Source organism: Globicephala melas, chromosome 8, assembly GCF_963455315.2.
Source record: "Globicephala melas chromosome 8, mGloMel1.2, whole genome shotgun sequence".
NCBI classification, from domain to species: Eukaryota; Metazoa; Chordata; class Mammalia; order Artiodactyla; family Delphinidae; genus Globicephala; species Globicephala melas.
In genome coordinates, this window is record NC_083321.1 from 65,669,049 (window position 1) to 65,685,758 (window position 16,710).

Genomic DNA, 16,710 nt, shown 5'->3' on the forward strand with positions numbered 1-16,710 from the left:
GATAAAATCCGTCTTTCTTTCTGATAACACATGAAGCCAGAGCATGCTAAAATCTTGCTTTTCATGTCATGTTTTGACTTTAGACTTCCACCTTGTTCATCTGCAAAGAGATTTTTGACCCTTTGAAAATTCATAACTTCATCATCAAAGTGCTAATCCAATAAAACAAACCAAAAAAACCTCTAGTCATATGGAGAAAGAGATAAAGTAAGTGAAAGTTCCCTAAAATAAAATATGGCAAGGAACTTGAACTCTGCAGGCATTGGTGGCCAGAAAGTGAAACAGTACAACCACTTCGGAAAACAGTCTGGCACCTTCTTATAAAGTTAAATATATACTTATATTATAGCTCTAAAATTCTACTTCTAGGTATTTACTAAGGAAAAGCAAAAACATGATCACCAAAAGACTGTTGCATGTTCATCGCAGCTTAATGTGCAAATAATGCCAATGCCCATCAATAAATGAATGGATACATTGTGGTATATTCACAATGGAATACTACTCAGCAATAAAAACAACATAACTGCCAATACATGTAATATTATTGGCAGACATTGTTGAGGGAAAGAAGCCAGACACAAAAGAATGCCTAGTATGAGATTCAATTTATATGAAGAAGCAAAACTAATCTATGGTATTAGGAATTACATCAGTGATTGCTTGGGTCAAGTAAGGGGCAGGCAGGGAGGAAATGTGCTACAAAGAGCAAAGTTTCTGGGATGATGGGAGTCTTCTGTATCATGATCTGGATGATGGTTACACAGGAATATACAGTTGTCAAACTTCATCAAACAGTAAACTTAAAATGTGTAACAATGATACCTTATAAATAAATTTGATTACCAAGAAAAAAAATGTCTGGCAAGGAGACTGGAATAGCACACCTTCTCTTGCGAAACCATCATGGAGTACAAATGGTAAGGAAAAGTGAGTAACAGCTATACTTTTGATAACTTCAACTCTACTGAATAATATATATCTGATAGGTGAAAACAGTTGACCCTTGAATAACATGGGGGTCAGGGATGCTGACCCTCTGTGCAGTTGAAAATCCATGTGTAACTTGACACTTGGCCTCTCCATATCCTTGTTTCTGCATGCATGGATTCAGCCAACCATGGATCATGTAGTGCTGTAGTACGTATTTCGTGGAAAAAAATCTGCGGATAAATGGACCTATGCAGCTGAAAGCTGTGTTGTTCACAGGTCTACTGTAGTTGCCACAAATCTTCACACTCTGACTCCTATTGAACAGAAGTATATCAGCATGTGCAAACTTTCATGCAGAGCCTAATGATTCAGAATTGTGGGTAATCTGAGATGAAAGCTTCAGAAAGCTTGGTCGTTTAATTACTTTGCCAAAAAGAGTTGAGAATCAAAATTAAATGAGCCCTCATAGGCAGGCACACTAACTACAAGAAGCAGCTTTAAAGGGCAATAAAAGACACTACTCATGAAGCATAAATAAATTTATAAAGCATATTAAATTAGACTTCTGTGACAAGTTTGTTTTAACCAATCTATGAATTTAATTTTCTACCATACTATATTACCTTAACATAAGACTTTATTTTAGGATAGAGGAGTAACTGTATTTTAACTTTTGACTTAAAGCATTGTCTTGTAGAGACAATATTGGGTTTTCTACTGTCCCAACTGAGTAAATCACTACATAATTTTGGGCATCAGTTTCTTCAAGAGTAAGGATTGTTAAGGTTCCATCTAACTCTATTGTATCATTTCTAAAGGGGACAAAATACAAAAATTTATAAATCTTTTTTATGTTTTTCCTACCGGCAGCTTTCCAGAAGAAAGATATTTATTGCTAAAAAAGCATGTATGGTTAGAAATATGGGTTTAGAGAAAAATAGTAACCTTTTCAACTTATTGTTTACTTTAATCGGTAAGTTATTTTGTTTTTATCATCTTTAATCAACAATTCACCATTTGAACAGAACAATGATTATGTGGTATGCACTGTAATAAACTCAGGATATTAGATAGAGAATATGTACTACCACATGTTCAACACACAGAACGTGTTTGAACTACTGTTTTAGTCTTTTTCCTGTAGGATTATTTTATGTCTAAGATGTTTATGCTTGGTAACCACATAGCAAAAATCTAGAGTAGTCATGAAACATGAAAAAAAGGGAGACTGAGCAAATCACCGTGGAAAATCACCACTTTACAAAGGTAGACAGAAACAGAGGGAAAAGCAAAGAAAGGAGATACAAAACAACCAGAAGACAAACAATAAGCTGGCAGTAGTAAGTCCTTACATATCAGTAATCACTCTAAATAGAAATAAATTCAGTTCACTAATCAAAGGCACAGAGTGGCTGGATGGATTAAAGAGACCTAACTATATAATTTCAGCTCTAGAGATACACATAAGCTCAGGGTGAAGATGTGAGTGGATGAGGATATTCCGTGCAACTGGAAACCAAAAGAAAGCAGGTATAGCCAGACAAAACAGACTTAATGCCAAAAATGATGAGACAAAAGGTCATTATATAATGATAAAAAGGTCAATATATCCAGAAGATACAACAATCATAAATATATATATACACCCAACATTGGCACACTGAAATATATTAAGCAAATTCTAATAGATCAAAAGGGAGAGATAGACAATAATGCAATAATAGTAGAGGCTTTCAATATCCCACTGCCAGCAATGACCACTGATCATCCAGACATCGAATCAATAAGAAATGCTAGAATTTAACCATACTGTATAACAAATGACCTTAACAGACATATCCAAAAGTAGCAGAATACACATACTTCTCAAGTGCACACAGAACATTATCTAGTATAAATCATGATACGAGAAGAAATGAAAACACATCTCAACAAATAAGAATACTGAAATCACACCAACTATCTTTTCAGATAACAATCTACGAAACTAGAAATCAACAATCAGAGGAAAGCTGGAAAATCTACAAATATGTGGAAAGTAAACAAGACACTCCTAAACAGTCAGAGGGGAACAAAAAGGAAATTAAAAAATTATCTCAAAACAAATGAAAATGGAAATACAAACTATCAAATCTTATGGGATGAAGGAAAAGCAGTTCCGAGAGGAAAGTTTATAGCAATAAATTCATATATTGAGAAATTTAGAAACATCTCAAAAAAAAAATCCCTCTAACTTTTACACCTCAAGGAACTAGAAAGAGAAAGCAGGAGGATCAAAGTGGAAATACATGAATAGAGACCAGGGAGGAAAAAAACAGAATTAACAAAATTAAAGCTGGCTCTTCAAAAGATAAATAAAATTGACAAACCTTTAACCAGACTAAGAAAAAAAGAGAGAAGACTCAAAATTAGAAATGAAAAAGAAGACACTACAGAGATACAAATACTACAGAAATACAGAAGACATATGAGACTATTATGAACAATTATATGCCAACGAGATAACCTAGAAGAAATGCATAAACTTCTATAAACACAAACTACCAAGACTGAATCAGGACAAACAGAAATTCTGAACAGACCATTAATAAGCAAAGAAATTGAATCAGTAATCAAAAACCACACAACACAGAAAACCTCAGGACCAGATGGCTTCATTGGCAAATTCTACCAAACATTCAAAAGAGAATTAACAACAGTCCTTCTCAAACTCTTGCAAAAACCTGAGGAAGAAATACTTCCAAAGTCATTTTACGAGGCCAGCATTACCCTGATTCTGAAGCCAGATAAGGACACTTTAACAATAGGCTAATATCCCTGATGAATGTAGGTGTAAATTTTTCAATAAAATCTTAGCAAACTGAATTTAAGAACATACAAAAAGGGTTATACATCATGACCAAATGGGATTTATCCCTTTGATGCAAAGATGGTTCAACATGTAAATCAATAAATGTAATATATTAATGAAAGATAAAAATTACGTGATCATCTCAGTTGATGCAGAAAAGCGTTTGGTAAAATACAACATCCTTTCATGATTAAAAAACGCTAGGCACGGGCTTCCCTGGTGGCGCAGTGGTTGAGAGTCCGCCTGCCGATGCAGGGGACATGGGTTCGTGCCCTGGTCTGGGAAGATCCCACATTCCGCGGAGCGGCTGGGCCCATGAGCCATGGCCGCTGAGCCTGCGCGTCTGGAGCCTGTGCTCCGCAATGGGAGAGGCCACAACAGTGAGAGGCCCGCGTACCGCAAAAAAAAAAAAAAAAAAAACCGCTAGGCAGACTGGGTATAGAGGAACATACCATAACATAATAAAGGCCATATGTAACAAACCTGCAGTTAACATGATACTCAATGGATAAAAATTGAAAGCTATTCCTCTAAGATCAGGAACAAGACAAGGATGCCCACTTTCACAATTCTTATTAAATATAGTACTGAAGGACTAAATTGCTCAATATAGAGCAATTGGGCAAGACAAACAAAAGGCATCCAAATAGAGAATGAAGAACTAAGTGTTGATATTTGCAGATGCTACAATTTCATATATAGAAGATCCCAAAGACTCAACCAAAAAAAAAAAAAACAAAAAAACCAAAAACTGTTGGAATTAATGATTTCAGTAAAATTGCAGGATACAAAAATCAATATACAGAAATCAATTACATTTCTATATGCTAAGAATGAAACATTTGAAAAGGAAATAAAGAAAACTATCCCAATCACAATAGCATCAAAAACAATAAAATACTTAGGCATAAGTTTAACCAAGGAAGTGAAAGATTATTGCTGAAAGAAACTGAAAACAAAAGTAATAAATGGAAAGACAGCCTGTGTTTATGGATCGGAATAAGTAATATTGTCAAAATGTCCATACTATCCAAAGCCATCTATAGATTCAACAAAATTCTCATCAAAACACCAATGGCATTCTTCACCGTAGAAAACAATCCTCAAATCTGTATGGACCCACAAAAGACCCCAAATAGCAAAAGCGACTCTGAGGAAAAAGAACCAAGCTGGTGGTATCATACTTCCTGATTTCAAACTATATTACAAAGCTATAGTACTAAAAATGTATTATAGTAAACAATATAACCATATGCCTAAAGGAGGTAGGAAAAGAAAAACAAAACCCCAAAGTTAGTAGAAGGAAATAAATCATAAATATCAGAATAGAAATAAGTAAAATAGAAACTAAAAATAGAAAAGATAAATGAAGCTAAGAGTTGGTTTTTAGAAAAGATAAGCAAAACTGATAAACCTTTAGCCAGACTCATCAAGAAAGTAAAGAGAGGGCCAAATCAAAATCAGACATGAAAGTTATAAGAGACACCAAGGAAATACAAAAGAATCATAAGAGACTACAATGAACAGCTATACGCCCATAAAATGGACAATCTAGAAGAAAATGGAAGATTCCTAGAAATGTATGATCTTCCATGATTAAACCAGGAAGAAACAGAAAATATGAACAGACCAATTACCAGCAATGAAAGTGGAACAGTAATAAAAACTATCAGAAAACAAAAGTCGAAACCAGAAGGCTTCACAGGTGAATGCTACCAAACATTTAGAGAAGAGTTAACACCTATTTTTCTCAAACTATACTAAAAACTGCAGAGGAACATTTGTGAACTCATTCTACAAGGCCAGCATCATCCTGATAACAAAAAAAGATACCACAATAAAAGAAAATTACAGGCCAATATCACTGATAAACATAGATGCAAAAATCCTCAACAAAATATAATCAAACCAAATCCAACAATACATTAAAAGGATCATGCACCATGATCAAGTGGGATTTATCCCAGGGATGCAGGGATTTTTCAATATCTGCAAATCAATCAATGTAACGTACATTAACAAACTGAAGGGCAAAAACTATATCAACAGATGCAAAAAAAGCTTTACAAAATTAAGCATCCATTTAAGATAAAAACTCTCCAGAAATGGACATAAAGGGAACAAACCTCAACATAATAAAGGCCATATAAGACAAGCCCACAGGTAACATCATACTTAATGATGAAAATCTGAAAGCATTTCCTCTAAGATCAGAAATAAGACAAGGATGCCCACTCTCACCACTTTTATTCAACAGAGTTTTGGAAGTCCTCCCCACAGCAGCCAGAGAAGGAAAAGAAATAAAAGGAATCCAAACTGGAAAAGAAGTAATAAAACTGTCACTGTTTGCAGATGACATGATGCTCTACGTAGAAAATCCTAAAGATGCTACCAGGAAACGACTAGAGCTCATCAATGAATTTAGTAAAATTGAAGGATATAAAATTAATATACAGAAATCTGTTGCATTTCTATACACTAACAACAAAAGATCAGAAAAAGAATTTAAGGGTACAATCCCATTTACTATCATATCAAAAAGAAAATACCTAGAGATCTACTTAGGGAGGCAAAACACCTATACTTTGAAAACTGTAAGACACTGATGAAAAATATTGAAGATGACACAAACAGATGGAAAGATATACCATGTTCATGGACTGGAAGAATCCATATTGTTAAAATGACCATAATACTGAAGGCAACTGACAGATTCAATGTAATCCCTATCAAAATACCATGGGCATTTTTCACAGAACTAGAAAAGAAAATTTTAAAGTTTCTATGGACACACAAAAGATCTTGAAAAGCCAAAATAATCTGGTGAAAGAACAGAGCTGGAGGAATCACACTCCCTGGCTTCAGACTATACTACAAAGCTACAGTAATCAAAATAATATGGTACTGGCATAAAAAGAGATACATCGATCAATGGAACAGGATGGAAAGCCTAGAAATAAACCCATGTACTTACGGTCAATTAATCTATGACAAAGGAGGCAAGAATATACAATGGAGAAAAGACAGTCTCAATAAGTGGTGCTGGGAAAACTGGACAGCTACATGTAAAATAATAAAATTAGAACATTAACACCACATATAAAGATAAACTCAAAATGGATTAAAGGCCTACATATAAGACAGGAAATCATAAAACTCCTAGGGGAAAACATAGGCAGAATCCTCTCTGATACAAATCATAGCAGTATTATTTTGGATCTGTCTCCTAAAGCAAAGGAAATAAAAGCAAAAGTAAACAGATGGGACCTAATTAAACTTAAAAGCTTTTGCACAGTAAAGGAAGCCATCAAGAAAATGAAAAGCAACCTAGTGAATAAGAGAAAATATTTGAAAATGATATGATCCAAAATATATACACAACTCATACAACTCAACATCAAAAAAACAACCTGATTAAAAACTGGGCAGAAGACCTGAATAGACATTTTTCCAAAGCAGATATACAGATGGTCAACAGGCACATGAAAAGATGCTCAATATCAATTGTCAGAGAAATGCAAATTAAAACCACAGTAAGATATCACCTCAGACCTATCAGAATCTCTGTCATCAAAAAGAATACAAATAACAAATGTTCATGAAGATGTGGAGAAAAGGGAACTCTGTACACTGTTGAGGGAATGTAAATTTGTACAACCATTTTGGAGAAAGTATGGGGGAGTTCTTTAAAAAGTAAAAACAGAACCATCATATGATCCAGGAATACCACTCTTGGGCATATATCCAGGGAAAACCATAATTTGAAAAGATACACACACCTCAATATTCATAGCATTATTTACCACTGCCAAGATATGGAAGCAACCTAAGTGTCCATCAACAGATGAATGGATGAAGATGATGTGATACACACACACACACACACACACACACACACACACACAATGGAATACTACTCAGCCATAAAAAGAAAATTTTGCCATCTGCAATAACATGGATGGTCTTGGAGGGTATTATGCTAAGTGAAATAAGTCAGAGAAAGACAAATACTGTATAATATCACTTATATGTGGAAACTAAAAGTACAACAAATTAATGAATATCACAAAAAAAGAAACAGACTCACAGATACAGAAAATAAACTAGTGTTTATCAGTGCAGAGAGGGAAGGGGGAGCAATACAGAGGCAGGTGATTTAAAAAAAGGGTTTTTATGGGATTATATGAAATCATGTGTGAAACTTTTGAAAACTGTAAAGTTCTATAGAATTTAAAGCATGTTCCTTTCAATTAAAAAACAAATAAATAAAATGAACTAGTGAACATAACTAAAAAGAAACAGTCACACAGGTATACAGAACAAACTAGTAGTTACCAGTGAGGAGGGGGAAGGGGCAAAATAGGGGTAGGAGATTAAGAACTAAAAACTACTCTGTATAAAAGATATAACCTACAATGATATATTGTCCAACACAGGGACTACAGCCAATATTTTATAACTATAAATGGAATATAACCTTTAAAAATTGTGAATCAGTATGTCGTACTCCTGAAACATATTGTACATGAACCATACTTCAATTTTTAAAAAAAGTATTATACTGGCACAAAAATAGACACATAGACCAGTGGAGCACATTAGAGGGCCTAGAATTAAACCTCTGCTTATATGGTCAAGTAATATTGGATAAGGGAGTAAAGGGCACCCAATGGGGAAAGGAATAGTCTCGTCAACAAATTGTGTTGGGAAAACTGGATAAACACATGCAGAGCAATGAGAATGGACCGTTATCTTACACCACTCAAAAAAATTAACTTGAAATATATTAAAGATTTAAACATAAGACCTGATACTTTAAAATTCTTAGAAGAAAACATAGGGAAGAAACTCCTCAACACTGGTGGTAGCAATGATTTCTTTGGATATAAAAACACAAGCAAAAATCAACAAATGGGACTATATCAAATTTAAAAGCTTTTGCACAGCAAAAGAAACAACAAAATGAAAAGGCAACCTACAGAATGGGAGAAACTTTTTGCAAATCACATATATGGTAAGGGGTTAATATCCGAAATATAGAGAAGTCAGAAACAAAAACGCAAATAATTTGATTAAAAAATGGGCAGAAGACCTAAAAGACATTTTTCCAAAGACAACAGGTACATGAAAAGATGCTCAATATCGCTAATCATCAGGGAAATGCAAGTTAAAACCACAGTGAGTCATCATCTCATACCTGTTAAAATGGTTATCATCAGAAAGAAAAGAGATAAGAAGTGCCGGTGATGAGAACGTGGAGAAAAGGGAACCCTTGGTACACTATCAGTAGGAACATAAACTGGCACAGCACAGCCACTATCGAAAACGGTGTGGAGGTTCCTCAAAAAATTAAAGATAGAGCTACCACATGATCCAGTAATTCCACTTCTGGGTTATTTTTCAGAACAAAATGAAACCACTAACTCAAAAAAATATGTGTACCCCAATATTCATTGCCGCATTATAATAGCCAAGATGTGGAAAAAAACTTAGCGTCTGTCAATGGCTGAATAAAGAGAATATGGTACATATATAATGGAATATATATAATGGAATATAATATAATGGAATATTATTCAGCCACGAAGAAAGGAGGGTATCCTGCCATTTGTGAAAACATGGATGGCCTCAGCACATTTTGCTAAGTGAGATTAAGTCAGACAGAAAACAAGTATTGTATGATACTGCTTATATTTGGAATTTTAAAAAGTCAAACTTGCAGAAACAGAATAAGATGGTGGTTAGCAGGGGCTAAGGGGTGGGGGACAAGACTAATGTTGTTTAGGGTACAAATTTACAATAAGTAGTAAAAAAGCTCTAGAGATATAATGCACAGTACAGGGAGTACAGACAATAGTATCGTGTTACAGTCATCAAGCTTGTTAAGAGAACTTATTCCAACTACCAAAAAAAGGATAACTAGGTAAGGTGATAGAGGTGCTAATTATCACCACAATGGCAATCATATTACAATATATAAATGTATCCAATTAACATTTTACACTTTAAATTTACACATTACATATCAGATATACTAAAATAAAACAAACAAAAAAAACACTCTAGAAGAGATTGAGTCCTGTACACCCAGAACAGCACCTCAAGTCTCATTAAGCATCAAACTTACACAAACATAGAGAACATACAATAAACTCCCATTTATCCATCTCCCAGCTCAAAGAATCATCCCCCCAAAAAGAAAAAAAAAATAAACCTTTTTTCCCCTAAGCATATCCTATTTCTTGGTCCACATCCTGAGTAAGAGATTATTTCTCATAAGGATACTTGTGAAATAGCAAAGAAATATTTTGCTAGTGACAAATGTTTTATTACTTTTTTTTTTTTTTTTGGCTCTGCAGCACAGCTTGGGGGATCTTAGTTCCCTCGACCAGGACCAGAGGTTGAACCCAGGCCATGGCAGTGAAACCACTGAGTCCTAACCACTGGACCGTGAGAGAATTCCCTGTTGCTGACTTTTAAAATCCAATTTAAATAAGCCATAAATTTCTATTATAATGCAATAATTTGATCATTTAAAAAATCTAAACATGTTGCTTATATTGAGTAATATAAAAGTAAACTAATAAAAAGCATATGAAATGTAATATAGGCATATACATTAAGAAATTCTAAAAATTTATTCTAGAGAAAATTGGAAAGAATGCCAATATTTGTGACAAAGATACTGCAACATTTTATCATAGTAAAAAAGTAAACTAAATATTCATCAATGGGAAACTGCTTAACTTATGGTATAATAGTCATAAAGCTGATAAACTGATAAACATTTTTCATTTTTGGTAAGTTGTCTGTGAGTTATTGTTGAGTTGGAAAAAAAATATGTTGATAAAACTGAATGTACAGATATCACACAAGTATCAGCAGTACTTATTACACTGGGGTGTAGACTTTTAATCTTTGTACTTTTCTGTATTGCTTTAATTTCTTACATTGGAATATATTCCTCTTATAATAAAAACTACAGTAAGGCTGTTTTAACTTTGAAGAGAAAAAAAGTTCTGGGATGCAATAAAGTTCAAAAATAGAAACCTCTTTTTCTATCTTTGTAATTTACTAGTTTTTCTGTTCTGAGGATACAAACAACACTTATTTACAGATGCATACATGGGCTATTTTAATATTTTTCATATTAGCTCAGAATTTCAAAACTATCAATTGACCTTCCAACTTTCAAGTTTATATATGGAGATGAGATACAAGAAAATAATTCTCCTCCAATCCTGACTTTTGAAGTACAGAAATGAGTTTAGTAAAACAGTAACGTGAGAAATAACTACCACACTGTAATGGATTTTAGTCTTTGTTATTGTCATTGCTTTTTAACTTTAGTCATTTGCTCTGTTTCCTCTCTTTTTAGTAAGTCTGTGTTCATCCACTTCTTTCAATCCCAAGTGTGATTATTCTGAATTCACGCCAACAATATCTTTCACTTAAATGATGTAAAAACTTCCTTTCAAATCACCCAACTTCCTTTCCCCTGCTGTATCACAATCATAGTAACTTCAGCCAGAATGATCTTCCTCAATGTGATCATGCTACATTCTATTTACATATTTTCAATAAGGACTTCCACACTCCCAGGAATGATATAGTAAGTACTGGCAGGCAATCACTCCAGTTCCAGCTACTAAAAAAAAAAAATGTATTAAAGGCACAATATTTTTAGATATATCAAAAAATTGTGGAAGCAATGAAAACTAAATGTACTAAAAGTCTCCAAATACTGCTGAGAGCAACAACTGTTTACTTCCTTGGGGACATTTGCCAATTCTAGGCATGGGCTAAAGGTCAGATTCATCCTATACTAAGGCACTTTAAGGGGAATATCAGCAGAGTTTCTGATGGCTGTATGAACTACCACGACGTACTGGAATCTAGAGGAACTTAAAACCAAGGCTGAGGTGTTTGCTTAGGGGCGAGGGCAAGCTAGAAAGCTTTGGGGCTAAGCAGACTAACAAGAGTTTTCTTAAGAGGCCACTGTCATCTCTCAACTCCAGTTCTTTTCACATCCTTGTCTTTCTCCATCCCTCCCTCCTATTTGGTTAACTCCTACCCATTTTTTTTTCAGGACTCTAGTGTCTACCCCTCCAAAAATCCATGTATAAAATCTACCAAACATGCTCTCACAGCAACTCTTTACAGGTTGATCTTCAGCATAGTTTTTATTTGATGACCTTTTGCTTTCCTTGCTGGAATCTTTGGAAGCAGAGGCCAGTGTGTTTGGTAATTATCCCCAGCACATACGAAGTAGCTAAAAATGTTTTCTTGAATGAAATGAAATAATTAAGCAAAGGGATGGCTATAATAATTGAAGATGCTCACAAACTTTTATATCTTACCAAAAACATTAATAAAATCTGTAAATTTCATACCTACCAACTCAGAACAATTCCTTTGGGAGGAAAAAATATTAAGAAACCTAACCTCAACTAGCCTCAAGATTATCTGGCAAAGCATAATAATATATAAAAAGATCACCCATGTAGGCTACAGATCTCTCTTTGGAAGAAGTGTCCTATAATTTATAACATAATAATTTTACATGTGGTTCTTGATTCATTAAAACACTCTAGAGCTCAGGTTTAAGTGTCTTTCCCTGTACTTTGATGGGGACATCTTCCCTAACTTTTCACAAATGAAAACTTCAATCATGTAAAATTAGGTTACGAGTGAATTGTTTGTCTAATGTACTAATACTTCATTTTAATGCATTGCTTCTTTCACCCCATTAAAGTGACATGTTATCTGCCTATGTACATTGTCTTCCAATCATCAACATCTAAGAATACAGATGTAGAAAACTGTTCCAGATTCGAAATGATAGTAAGTCCAAGGTTATTTATATGCACAAGCCTTTAGAACTAACTGCCTGCAAAGGACAAATTCATTGCCGTGGGCCTTTTACAGTCCTGCAGAAGCCATCCCTAATTCTTGTCAATAGCCCATCAGCCCTATAGAGGTCCTTATCAAGAAAGTCAATGGCTCAATTAACTACTGCAAAAGTTAAAAGCACATTATCTTTTCATGATAATTCACTCACTTGATACTAAGGAAGAAAAGACTAAACACTAATAAAGAAATAGCAGTTCCAATGTTAGGTTTTGCATGGTGACTCAGATGTCTTCAGTGTCATGGTGGAGAGTTTAAACAGGACTTTGAAGTTGAAGGCCCTCATTTTAAAATCCAATTTTGCCATCTGCTACCTATTGTGCCCTGAGACAAGTTATGGAGCTTCCTTTGCCTCTGTTTCTCTATCCATAAAATACGGATAATAATATATAATCATGGGGGTATTCTGAAGATAAAATGAAAAGCTATCAAAAGCACTTAGCAAAGTGCTTAGCACACTTGAATTGCCAACCTATTGAATAAAAAATTAGTCATCATTATGTCTACAGTTCTGAATTACTTGTAACCAGTACTTTCTAAATTCCTACACCTAAATCACGAACAGAATTTATGAAGTATTTTAATCTGATCAATTATAAAGCCCTATTACTATACACCTACTTAAATGGGACAAGAATTCCACCTAACTAAATATCTCTCAATTCTGATTTTCATCATCCTGACATTGGCTTTCTGCTTCCTTAAACTGGTTCCCCTCCTTTGTGTCCAACTCAGCCTTTTTATAATGATAATTTAAGTAGCGTTATGGGCAAGGGAGGGTGGGGCTGGCAGGAATCATTAAGGTAACAAAAACAGTCCAACTTGGTTTCAGGCCAGTCTGGGATCAGTCTGTTATCGGAATCCAGCTTTCGTAATTCAGAAGCCTTTTAAAGTTTTACAAACAATTGTAATTATAAGGAAGCCATCAATTCTAATAAGCCTAATGCATCATTTAAAATTTGTGGATTTTATTTCCAACAAATAATCTTTACATTTTCCTCCACCATAAGAATATATTATGCCTAGCACTAAAATTGTTTAATGATCATACTGACAGAATCAAGGGTCTGTGGTGAATTTATGTTGTTTTTCATCCACCCAGCCTTCCTTCTGCATTCTTCTGGTAAAGAACTTTCCTTTCATCTAGGGGACCCATTACAGGTGGTTTAGGTGGCACACTCCGCATATTCAGGATGGAAGCCTCAACACTCCTTGTTCAGGCTTACTTATCTCAATGCCTGTGTACTCCTGCATGATACAAAGGACAGGAATTGTCACTGCTTTTGGATTAAAGCAAGATGCTCTCAAAAGTTCAGAACAGTATCAACTTTGTATTCTCAAAGTTAGCTAAATGGTATATTTACATTACCACCTATTTACTTATGACTTCCAAATTCTGAGAGTCAGACATGGGCTCACAGTAAGCGTCAGAACTTACCAATAGCTTGGACTACTTTACCTGGGCATTACAGATTCCTTGGACTCAAGAGTCCTCCGTAAAAAAATCACTTTTTCCAAAATTCCCTATCTTGTTTAGGGGCTCCTTCTGTTTCAAAATCTAGGAGTTATCCTTGAAATTTCACCCTCTAATCCCTAATTCCTCTGAATTCAAGATCAATCTCTTAATTTATCCTCTTCTCTTCCTACTGCTTCTGGTATATTTCATGCCCTCGTCCTAAAGGGTCTTCCTCTTTAAAACACTTGTAATTGCACCTTTCATTATAATGATTATTTTATTTATTTTTGGCTGTGCCGTGTGGCCTGGGGATCCTATTTCCCTATCAGTGATCAAAATTGGGCCCTGTGCAATGGAAGCGTGCAGTTCTAACCACTGGACTGCCAGGGAATTCCCTACAATGATCTTTCTAAAATAAAATACAAGCCTTATCACAAATATATGAAAAAACCTCAAAGAAAGAAGTGAGGGGGAAAAGGTGCTCAGCTAACTCTGAGACTGTAGGAGTCTAGAAATGTAAGACTACAGGCGAAAAACTACCTAAGCACTACTCCAGTTAATAAATCTGTTTCCTATAGGAGATTAGGTTAAAAATTCTGATACTGCTGTACATGTATACTGAAACTGAACAAGTAAATGGATAGTGGATGACAGAAGCCAGGTTTTTATTGTAGGAGTGCGAAGTTACACATAAGCTAGGGGAGGAGGCTGCAGTGATCTGTGTGGTAACGGAGTAGTGGTGGAGAACTAAGTATGAACTCACGTTCACCTTACTATAGATAGTTACTTACAGAAATATTTATAGATATGTGTATAGACAGGTTAGCATACACACATACATTTCCTTGCTATCAGCTTGAGTGTACCTAGACACAAAGATAAGTCAGCAATGAGTACACCTAATATCCAGATATTGGTTTCTAATACCATTTTCCAATAAAAAGAACCTAGAATCTTTGGAGAAATGACTGACTGGAGCATGCTGGAGTGCCAGAAGGTAAGAAAGTGCTAAAGAACACCACCAAAACAAAACCAAAAGTAAACCCACAATGACAGGCCAAGGATATGACAAAGGGACACACAGCCAACTGAAAGGCTACAATAACCAAAGCTGGGACAATCTGAGAAACAAAGTAACACTGGATTATAATTCAAAGTATAAAAACGAGTCTACACTGGTATAAATACATAATCAGGAGAAGAAACAAATCTTCCACACACAAAAATTCTAAATAATTTACATAGATACTCCACCCTTCAGAGGTGGAACATAGCTCCCCACCCCTTTTTAAGTGTGGGCTGCACACAGAAGGAACTAAACGATAGAAGACCAGACAAACAGTAACTTTACAGTTAAAAACTGACAAACACTACCTTAGCCAGGAGATCAAAATGGTAATAAGCCATGTTGACTTATTACCCTTGACAGCACTTATGGGAATGGCACTTTACCCCTGTGCTTTTCTTTCTCAAAACACATCGATTTAATCCTAAGAAAAACACCAGACAGATCCCAATTGGGAGACATTCTACAAAATACCTGACGAGTACTTCTCAAAATCATTAAGGGTTTTGAAGAGAGTCTGAGAAACTGCCAAAATCAAGAAGAGACCAAGGACAGACACATGATGACTAAATGAAATGTGGTACCTGGATGGGATCCTGGAACAGAAAAAAGACATTAGGTAAAGTACTAAGGAAATCTGAATAAAGTACGGACTTTGTTAATAATAATGTATCAATATGAGTTCATTAGTTGTAACAAATGTACCATACTAATGCAATATATTAAAAATAGGGGAAAATGGGGGTGGAATATATGGGAACTCTGTACTATCTTCACAACTTTTCTTTAAATCCAAAACTGTTCTGAAACAAAAAGTTAACTTAAAAGAAATTAAGTTGATGAAAAAAAGAATGCAAGCCTAATTAGATTTCCACGCTGCTAGTGTTTCCCAAACTTATCGTACAACAGAATAAAATGGAAATTCTTCCACAAACTTTTGGGTATCACTCCACAGTTTCTGATTTAGTAGGTCTGACAGGTTGGGGACCAAGAATTTGCATTTTTAACAGATTTCAAGATGCTGACACCTCTGGTCTTGAAGTGGTATTTTGATAACCAATGGCCTGGTCTACAAGATGAAAACCAACAATTCAAATGATCCTTTGCTATTTATCCCCATGTTTACAATCTTATCTGTCCTTCCTCTGCATATCTTATGCTCCAAACACGATTGCTTTAACCAACTCTCATGTTAATGGGGAAAACAAAGATAAGTTTGATGCTGTTTCATTACACATTTTATCCAACACACAGATAACAATTCCTATCTACAAGCTATATACAAAATACATCACTATCAAAATGGCAATGGAAACGTTTTTGAACTGAGGATTCTGACATTTCTTTGGAAGCTGTTTAGAGAAACTAGAGACCGTAAGAGTTGTCAAAACATAAACGATAAGTTTTTAATCCAGCTATTATTATAACCAAAACCGTACAGACAAAAGGACTACATACTTTATTTTATAAATTTATTTTCTAACAAAACATATG

At 34.8% G+C, this 16,710-nt stretch overlaps 1 protein-coding gene across 2 annotated transcripts in view; it reads left to right on the forward strand.

Moving 5' to 3' along the window:
* Window positions 1-11,371, forward strand: part of NAALAD2 (N-acetylated alpha-linked acidic dipeptidase 2) — a 59,518-nt gene extending 48,147 nt beyond the window's left edge. For both annotated transcript variants that reach the window (XM_030883786.3, XM_030883787.3), the window contains exon 20: window positions 10,144-11,371. In XM_030883786.3, coding sequence (XP_030739646.2) covers window positions 10,144-10,224 — 81 coding nt within the window. In that variant the 3' untranslated portion in view covers window positions 10,225-11,371. The remainder of the gene's footprint in view (window positions 1-10,143) is intronic.
* Window positions 11,372-16,710: the final 5,339 nt, after the last annotated feature.